Here is a 10,421-nt window from a genome sequence, read left to right on the forward strand (position 1 = left end):
TATTTGATACTGTAGAGACAGTTAGTCATGTAAATTTCATTAATCAATATTATTGTAAGGTTTTAACCAAAATGTTTAAAATACTCAGGTAAAAAAAAAAAAAAAAAAGAATAAAAGCAAAGTAGGGTTTCAACCTTAACATTTACATTTGTCATTTAAATTTGTATAATTGACAACTCTATTGATATTAACCTCAATATTTAAATGAATCAGATTAATTTTCAGAATAAATAGCACTGTATTGTCACATATTAACTTTATTTGAAATTAGTCATGTGAATTAGCATAGTTTATAACAGTATAGGGTCTTAACCTGTTTAACATTTGAAGGTGCTGTAGAAATATTTGAACTTAACTTGACTTCTTGACTTTTAAGTTTTAATTACTTTAATTTTTATTGTTTGGAATTGTCTGTCAAAACACTTTGTAAGTCTTTAAAAAGTGCTGTATAACTAAAGAGACTATTGTCTAGTTACTTTGAAGATTTTGCCACAGTTTTATACGTATATATAAACAGACTTCGTAGGTTGCTGGCAGCATATAACAGTATATAACGGTGTATTCACTATGCTTCCAAAAGACAGGCTTGACGCATGTTTTGCCAATTCAACATTTTTATTTATTTATTGACAAGGTTGCCCATTAAAAACTAATATAATGTGAAAAAAGGCAGCTTAAGGCAGGTCGTGTTACTTCTTTATCTTGAGGGCCCGTCTTAAATGGAGACCCAATGTCCAAACTTTGCTTTGAGACCTTTACAAGTGTCATGTATAGTGTGTGTAGTGTGTATCTGGGAACCATATAGATTATAGCATAGGTGTACTGCTTGTGGAGCAAAGAAAAATATAATTAAGCAGGCCTGAGCAGTCTGTTGGGTCACTTCATGAGTGTTTGAAGGCCACAGGGTGCATGCTACACACAGTACACAGAGCAGGAGTGGAGGTTCAACAACGGCCCACAGATTATTTTTGCCACACATCCCCTTGATAGGTTAATCTGGCCAAGCATGTATGGTCACTGCTTCCTACTGAGACAACAGCTTGCTGCTTAAAATCAGTAGGATATGTGTCCAAATCTTGGCTGCCAACATTTTTTCCTGCTAAGTGAAGCATATCATGTAAATCAGGAGTTAGCTGTGTCGCTGTATGAACAACTGAAGGACATACTCATAGTGACTACGTGAGCTAAGCAGTGTGGTCGCTCCATTCAGAGTTTTATCTCTTCTTTTCAGTTATTTGTGCTCACCAAACACCATACAATATTAATAAAAGAACACACATTTATTCTGATCACATTTTCCTCAACGCTGCAATGAATAGTTTTGAAGTTAAGCCTATTATTGGACCTGGGAAGTTGAGCCAAATACTTAAGGCTAGTAGTCAGTATTGAGTAGCTACTCTGAGGATGTTTTGAGTAGATTTTACTCTTACTCAAGTAGATTTTTTTAAGTAAACATTGTTGTTTTAGGGACAGATAAAAATGATATGAAGGTCACAGTTAAACTGTTGTGTCACAATCAGAATGATGTTGCAGTTCAGTTTGAGTAAAACTCTTTACCTCTGGTTTTCTGACTTACTTAGATGGCCTGGATTTTATTGAGCACATGCTTTCATATGATGTCACATTAGATCTTTAACAGTAACCATGCCAACAAATTAACTGTTAGAATCCTCTGCAAATGAGATTGTTCAGTTCTTTTACTTTAGTCTCTTTTTGTATATATTTACATAAATATTAATCATATATTGTCTTTTCAAGGGGAAAATATCAATACATCTAATAATCTGATACTCTCTCTCCCTCTCTCCCTCTCTCTCTCTCTCTCTCTCTCTCACACACACACACACACACACACACACACACACACACACACACACACACACACACACACACACACACACACACACACACACACACACACACACACACACACACACAGACACACACACACACACACACACACACACACACACTCAGTAAAACTCGTTCAACCCTGCAAATGAACACTTCAGTGAACCCTCTGTTCTCCAGATCACATGCCACACTGAAAGATTAGAAAAGCTAAATATCAAGCAGTCTAAATGCCTTGCAGAGTTCACTCTGAGCTTATTTACATGGATTTGGAAAAAAATGTTCAGAAACTGATCTTTACTGAAAAATCTCAGTAGAGCGCCCTTTATAAAAGCTTTAAAAACCAGCACTTGTTATACCAAAATATCAATTAGCAGGATCACTTTGTAGATCATCTAGATTCAGCTACGATGACCCAGCACATCTCTGAAGGCACCGTGGTTGACAGTGTAATTCATTGTTACGCTACATCGCGGATATGTTGTGTCATGTGTGAACTTGAAATCCTCATTAATTATCTTTGTGTCATAAATATTGTGAGAGACAAAGAGGCTTCAGTCACTTGACCCCTCAGATATGAGGTGTGTCTCATATGGAAGTCGATAACAGTGTTGATCCTGCTCCATCACAACTGCCCACCTTCCTCTTGTTGGACGACAGGAACTCATTCTGGATTTCCAAGAAAGTTTTGTTCTTGGTTTCGGGAACAACAAGGCAAATGTATGCTCCCACCAAGCAGCAGACGACCAGGAAGACCAGGAAACAGTACTGCTTCAGGCCGAGCTGTGGAAAGGAAACACAAGTGACACTGACTCTTTCAAACATCAGAACTTGCTTCTTCACTTAAAAAAGTCTGAATAAAACATTTTCTGTCATCCTGAACAGTTACCACAATAAAGGGGAAGATCATGCCAATGGAGAAAAAGCTCAACCAGTTCACTGATCCAGCGATCATGTACGCTGCAGGGCGTGCATTTTGTGTGAACAGCTCAGTGGTTAAGATGTTGGTCACGCCACCTTCACAGCAGAAGAACCAACAAAAGAAACCACTGTTAGAACTGTTGTGGAGCTGCTTAATGAAGCACAAAGAATGTTGCTATTTCAGTGACTTACCTGGTCCCAAGCCAAAACTCAAGATAAAAGCAAAAACACACACCATGCTCAAGTATGGGAACACTGGGCTGGCTTCCTGAGAAAAAAGAGAGAAAGAAATGTTAAGCTAGAAATAGGGATTGAGATGCCTTTATTATGAAAACCAAGTCTGTTATTGCAGTTAATTACCTGAAAAGTGAGTGTCAGCGTGAATAAAATGCAGCAGATACCCATCAGAGTGTATCCGCCTGTGATGAGTACTTTCCTTCCCAGACATTCAATGAGCATTCCCTGTGAGACACACATCATGTCACAAGACCAAAAACACTTGGCGGGCAAACACATCACACTAAACCTCTGAACCTTTCATGGCAGGTTTGTTCCAGTAAATCCTGCTTCACATTTGATCATTATACGCTGTACTTCCAGTTATCTTACTCATACTTCTCTTTTCCTTTTTCATTGCATTGTATCTTTTGATAGTTTTTCAATAGTTTAAAAGTCATTTAAAAATCTGAGATTTTACACGTTTTTAAACATTTACTGTATCATTATTTCTCTGTTTGCTGTAGTAAAATCAGAAATTCAAAGCTTCTCAGAGCAATGCGGTTAAAAATCTAATAGGAATCTCACACTTACACATGTTAAAGCTGTGATGCATTCACAGGCACCAGTTCCAACAGTCGCATATGGGATTTTATCATCGGGAATACCTGATTGTTTGAACACGTAACCTGCATAGAAGTAAATCTGCAGGAAGTACAGACAAGAAAAACAGAACGTTAACTTTTTAAACAGACCTTCTTCTTTTTGTAAACTTATTAAAGTGGTCATTCTGAGGAGCGTCATGTGCATACAGCATTGAGGCCGTTCAGCTGTTGTGCAATGTTGAGCACAACGACGGTGAGAAGCTGCCAGCGTAAACTGCGATCAGTGAACAGCTCCCACGGTTTCTTGGCCTGGAATCCAGCAAGATTGTTCTTCTCCTTCTCGATATCCTCCCGCTCACCATCACAGGCAGCCATACCGTGCAGCTGCTTCAGAGCTGCAGACAGGAAAACACATGACACAGTGTCTGAAGTCTTCTTCTCATCTGACCAGGCAGGGGTCTGTGTTTAAGAAGCCTGTTAGCGAAGGTTTCCGGCATCAAACCAGATTCTTTTCACATCTTTGTGCCACTATCACAACGTAATCACATGCTTCACCCAAGAACCAAAAAGTCTCTGCCTCTGGCCATTTCAGAGAAGAAATGTCACGATGTTACACTGTCACATGCACTGGATCGATCTTTGCAGGCAAAATATGAATCCCATCGATTTTGAAAAGGGAACAGCAGTTGCGTCATCATTTTACCTTTCTTGCACCCTTCATCGTCCCCTTTGTCAATGAGCAGGTAGCGTGGACTCTCCGGGAACCACGGCAGGATCAGGAGCTGCAGGAACGCTGGGATGCAAGTGGTGGAGAGCAGGATGGGCCAGTGCTCTTCTCTTCCCAGGAGCTCTCTGTGCAGTCACATAGACATCACCTCAACATGCTTTTTAATCAACACAGCAATTTAATTTGATGGCAGATTCACACGAAAAGTTCATATTTTCAACATTTACTTGAGACCCATCACTTGTCCGGTCAAGATCCCACCAGTGATGAAAACCGAGGTTCCCATCCCCATAGCACCACGTATTGCAGTCGGGGCTATTTCAGCCAGATATAGAGGCTGAACACAAAGGCCAATACCTGCAAAAATTAAAAACAATAAATGCACATTTCAGAAGAGGGACATGCAATCTTCAAACAAAATATTTGAAAAGATAATCTTACATCGAATGCACTTCTGTCTTTCAGGAATGAAGCTTCCTTAATTATCTACCTGCATTTATTCCAGTGAGAAGGCGTCCGATGATGAGTAATTCAAACAATCCTGCAGAGTGGCTCAGACCCATCAGCAGAGCGGCCAATAATGCAAAGATGTTATTGGTCAGCAGAGTCCCTTTCCTGCAACAAGCACATTACAACAGCAAATCCTCAATACAGAAAACAACAAGCAGCATGCCAGTACATCTGTTTCGTCCGTACCTCCCCAGCTTTACAGACAACGTGCCACCAATCATTGCTCCTACAAATCCTCCTAAAGTGAACATAGACACAATAGTGGACCAGAGAAGGGTGAGAACATCTTCTGATATGCCAGTTTGGTAACGCTCCCTCCAGGTTTGGTTGATGAAATTCTGCACAGGCTAAAGATAAAAGAAGAAGAGAATGAAATCAGAATGGCAGATGATAAAATGGTTCATTTCTACATGCACAGACTGTTATTATTATACATTAGTATGCAGTGGAGTTGGATACTTGAAAAAATGTGCCATTGATTAACATTATTACAGCAGGTATTAAATAGACTAAATACTGGACATGTTACAAAGGCTTGATTCACACGCTTGATGCAGAAACAGAGTATTCACAGGCCTTTAGGCTACAAATGAGGAGCACAAGACCTGTGTGGGCCGTTTTATTCTTAACTCATCTGACATAAAACTCTCACACAGTAATACACGTGTCTATTCTGTGGATTGTGTTGCTGAATTTGTACAACAGAGTGAATCAAGTTTAACATTCTGATGCCGTACTGTTTAGGCATCCTCTATATCTGCTTCTGTTCTTATTATTATGTTATTTTAATAATATTATTATGTTTTTCAGTGAGAGGCAGCAGAGTCATTACCTGTGTGGGTGCATTGATGACAGATATGTTATATCCATACTGAAAGGTTCCTCCGATACAAGCAGCACACACAGCCAGGAGAAGAGGTTTGCTTGGAACCTGCAAATAGAAATGAGCACGAGCACGCACGCACGCACGCACGCACGCACGCACACATACACACAGATTTAATGTAATCCTGCACAGAAAGCTGCATCTCATCACCCAAAGACTTCCAGTTTTGACTCAAAACATTTCATTCACTACAGTCCACCTACCTTTCGCCGCTTTCTGTCTTCTGCTCCTTTAATGAGCAGAGGCTGATATTCATCCACATTTTCTTTGGGCATTTTGTTGCAGATTTTTTACTCCAATATTTGTTGCTGTTTGAGTGCAGAGTCTCCTTCAAGCAAGAGCTTTCTCTCAACGATAAACTTAGAATAGATGGGAGGACAAGTTTATGCTGAAGCTAATACAATTGACCTGTTGTCAAAAGTAACTGTGGGGTGTAGAGAATCCGTTACGTTATTCCATGTTTATCAAGATTTCTTGGTACTACGACTGCATCCAAATACAGATTCAGCCTAGTTGTATTACTTTGAAAACAAAGAAGGAATGTATATCTAGATCCAAGCCCACATAAGTTATACTGCAGAACAAACTCTTTTGTATTTCTGAGCATAAATAAAGAGAAAAAATAAATGATATAGACGTAGAAAACAGCAACCGAGCTTTCCAACAGCAGTCAAGGAGGTGGAGAGTCAAGGAAAATGATCTCTGAGAGTTAAATCTTTTCCGTCTCTTCAGCATGCTGACATTTTTAACTGTTACATGCAAATGCCATCGTCAAATATATATTCAAGCAAGCTGCATAAACTAAACAAGCAGCATGTGTGCATATACTGTAAATATTCACTGACAGACAGCCCATATGGTCTTTACACACTTTATATTTATCCAGACTTCAGTGCACATCTTTTCATTGTTTCAAATCTATAGGAACTCTGCTTGAATTGTTGTTGTTTTAATGTGTGTCTTTGCAAGCATATGTCCCCAAATTATTGTTGTATTATAGCGTTCCGTGTAAACATCTTACAAGACCCTAGTTTGAGGTCAGATTCCTTGTATGTGTGAATGTATTTGGCCAATGAAGAATCTACCTCAGTTAAGCTCATTTAAACTCTTGACAAATGGTCTGTATTTGCTGAATAATCATTTTTGCTGAGAAACAAGCCTACAATTCTCAGCTGTTTTCACCTGCAATATCATTTTAAAAATATTTAGATATCTTTTTTTTGAATCAAATTTTCATAAACCACGAACCTTAAATGTCCATGAAGAGCAATATATGCCAATGCATGCAACACTGAAAACAGATTTGAAAACGTTGAGAATACAAGACTTCATGTTCTAAACATGCCTGAATAGCACAAAGAAAACATCCTAGGTGTTGACTCCCCCTATGTTTCAAACATTAGAAGAGCAGCCAGTCAAGTTTTGTGAAGATCTGCAGCAGCTGCAGGTTGTCTCAGTGCTGCATTAAAACAGGCACATTGATAAACAGGAAATGGAAACAGCACCATGTCCTACATGTCTTTTCTTTAGTAAAAGTCTCTACAGGGTGGATAAAATAGTAAATAAGCTCTCAAAGACACTGTTAAGGGCTATCATTCATTATTAATAAGTTTGGAGCGGCTAGAGTGCAAAAAAAATCTATCTGACCGGTGTTTATCTTTTCCTTTATGAATGCGTGCAAAGTTTAGAATAGCAACTGACAAAAAAGCATTTTAAGTAACTTATTCCAGGAATATATGAAACTGAAGACATGGTGGATAATTACAATAATTAGAAGTGTATGAATAGTAAGGGTTAACAACAAGAGTTAGCAACCATAGTTTTTTTTTTTTTTATAAATGGCTTTTAACTGATCTTATAAAAATAATTGCAATTTATAATTTTAAATATTTTTTCACAGTTATGAAATCGACAGTTACAATTTACAAACCCTTCACAGAAGACTACCTTGTTCGGAAGTGGTGAACTAAACTAAGATAAGATGTCCCCCTTAAGGACAATGTCTAAGCTCTTTTAATTCAAAGAGACTTTTAATTTGAATATCAATTTTATACGTACACAAGAAGTACGCTTAAGTGACAAATTTAGAAGGCAATTAAATCATAACAGATGACAACTTAAATGTAACTAAATGTAACATCTTGAAAAGAGGCATCTTCCCCCTATGATCTATACAAACTTGCCTTTTATGCTTAAGATTAGATTCATTTATTGTTTAAAATTACACATCATAAATCTAGGCTAGATTTAGGTTGCCTTTAACCCTATGTCAGGAAGGGGACACTTCTCTAAGAAGTCCTACATTTACACTTTCACATATTACCAAAAAACAAACAATCAAACAAAACACTTTCCACATGACACTTTGTATAAGTATATTCCTATAAAAATGAAATTCTGACTTACACAACTTAAAACTAGGCTGCACAGTGGTTCAGTGGTAAGCACTGTCACCTTGCAGCTGAAAGATCCCTGGTTTGCGTCCCGGCCTGAGCCTGGAATCTTGCATGTTTGCATGTTCTCCCTGTGCATGTGTGGGTTTTCTCCTCCTCATTCCTTATTTTGACTTTTACAGACCAGTAAAATGATTTTGATGCCTTTTAAAGATTAACAGGGTCACTATTATCCAAGAAAAGAGCTGAAATGAAAACTGACTGCATATAGTGATCAGGACGGAAATTATGAAGTGGTCATCTTACTGTGGTTTATTTCACATTTTAGACCGCATGATTCCAAGTGACATTTATTTCTTTTTTACTTGGACTCGTGCAGTGACTGCTATTAATTTGAGTGAAGGAGTCATTAATAAATACAACAATTAATAAAATGAAAGATAATAACCACGACTCCTCTCGGGTAAAACTGTCTGTGCAGCCTTACACATAGTAATAAAGTAATAAAATGAAGTAATAAAATGAAGATGCATGCATTGCAAATGTATTTAGCAGTTGACCAAAGTTCAAAACTGTATGACATTCAATGACACAGAAAGCTATATTTCCTATATAGTCATTTGTGACCTGAAACAAAACGTGCAACCTTGTGAAAAACACTTTTGCAGAACCATGTAATAACTGATGTGACGGTAACTCAGGATTCTCTGCAGACTGAATGCAGGAGAGTGTTTGAATAATTGGTTCAGTTAATATTTGTAGAGCGGCCGAGATGCATAACTTCATTTTACTTATTGGTTCCAGAAAAACTGCTTTATACAGATTTCATCCACCTTATAATGCATCAAAACACATGCAAGAGTGGAATTGAAATTTTTATTGAAAAGATAACTACCGTCTAAGGAAAGATTTATTTTTTTTTTTTAACTTACCTTCCTCTTTGATTCCGCAGATCCCTCACTGAAGTTCATTTTGGAAGCTGCCGTAAAGTGATGTTTGAATGAACCACTGATGATCAGTTTTCCACTTGAGTCGAGGCTCTTAGATAATGGCAGCCTATTGTAAGGTGCAGCATATGACCTCAGCTCCGGGGTGGAGGCTGGATGAGGGCTGATTAACTCTTAAAGCACATTCCTACTCTCTGCTTATGGATGCCCAGAGGTAATGGACGGACTGCTGGCCCAAATACAGAAATAATGTACACTCTTTGTTTCATGCTAACAGTTTACTATTTCAAACCCCCAGTCTTCCTGTAGCCAAAAATCAACAGACATGATACAATTGTCTTTAAGTCAGCTGCCACAAAGGAGAATGACCAGTTGGATTTAACTACTGAATAGCATAAAAGAGCATTTTGGAAGAGAAAATAAGTTGTCATCATATCTAATCGTTATATTTATTTGTAAGAAGACATCAAAATTGAATTCTAACTGAATGCATTTATTTCTTTACCACAGGCTTCTATTCTGTTGTTGAGTCACATAGTTGAGGTTTAATGACTTTAAATTATTGATAGAACAATCTTTCCATTATCAGTCCATAAGAACGATGAGGGTTTTTCAAGGACATGCTGTCCTAAAATGACTCACAGCTGAGTAGCTTGCAAACTAAAAACCTTTAATCCTGCAAGAACCTCTGACACCGTTTTCCCAGTTGAGCCTTAAAGTGAGAATCCACCCAGAAATAAAGGTAACAAGTGCTATTTCTCAGTTATGCTCATTTCACTTTTAGTTCCAGTGTGTTGTCAGGATGTTGTCAGCAGACGTCTGCTCCACAGACAGCAAGAAAAAAATACACTCGTGATAATGAGTGTTGCTCTGGGAACAGTGTGAGGTTCACAGTGAGAAGTCTTGAATCCAAATAAAACTCATGTGGATGTTAAAATAAGTGCTTTGTAGTAAAATGCCTTTAATCTGTATGTCAGAATTGATTTTTAAAGACTTGAGTTTCACTTTAGAAAGTGAGTCTGGCAGATCATTTTCTGTTTGCAATGTAATAAGTAAGATGTTTTATTTTTTGATAAATGTTTTTACAATGGAGCAACATTTCATCAACAGTCAGCCGAGGTTACTGGACATAAAAGATGGATGTATTATGGGCAAAACGTCAAAAACGTCAGAATTTAAGTATTCTGTAAACAACAAGGTGTGGAAATAGTGCAAATAAATCTGCCTCACCCGGCTAGGGTGATTGTAAAGGGGAGAGAGGAAGGGATAGTGGTGAGATACAGACAATAAATGCAACACGAAAACAATAAACACTCAAGAGTTTGGTAGGATGCATAACCACAGATCAGAGTCGTGCCACTCTGA

At 38.0% G+C, this 10,421-nt stretch overlaps 1 protein-coding gene across 2 annotated transcripts; it reads right to left on the reverse strand.

Moving 5' to 3' along the window:
• Positions 1–596: 596 nt before the first annotated feature.
• slc2a11b (solute carrier family 2 member 11b) lies at positions 597–9,156 on the reverse strand. 2 transcript variants are annotated; one of them, XM_023269884.3, is made up of 12 exons: positions 9,042–9,156; positions 5,663–5,761; positions 5,017–5,177; positions 4,811–4,935; positions 4,548–4,677; positions 4,297–4,445; positions 3,801–3,988; positions 3,583–3,693; positions 3,133–3,234; positions 2,965–3,040; positions 2,741–2,868; positions 597–2,634 (listed from the first exon to the last, which is right to left on the reverse strand). In XM_023269884.3, exons 1-12 carry the CDS (start codon positions 9,078–9,080, stop codon positions 2,440–2,442), a joined length of 1,503 nt encoding a protein of 500 aa, XP_023125652.2. In that variant the 5' UTR covers positions 9,081–9,156; the 3' UTR covers positions 597–2,439. The 2 variants fall into 2 exon arrangements, with proteins under 2 accessions (XP_023125652.2, XP_035803874.2); XM_035947981.2 differs by lacking the exon at positions 9,042–9,156 and adding an exon at positions 5,920–7,657.
• Between the last annotated feature and the right edge of the window lie 1,265 nt (positions 9,157–10,421).

This window comes from Amphiprion ocellaris, chromosome 6, assembly GCF_022539595.1.
Source record: "Amphiprion ocellaris isolate individual 3 ecotype Okinawa chromosome 6, ASM2253959v1, whole genome shotgun sequence".
In the NCBI taxonomy this organism is placed as follows: Eukaryota; Metazoa; Chordata; class Actinopteri; family Pomacentridae; genus Amphiprion; species Amphiprion ocellaris.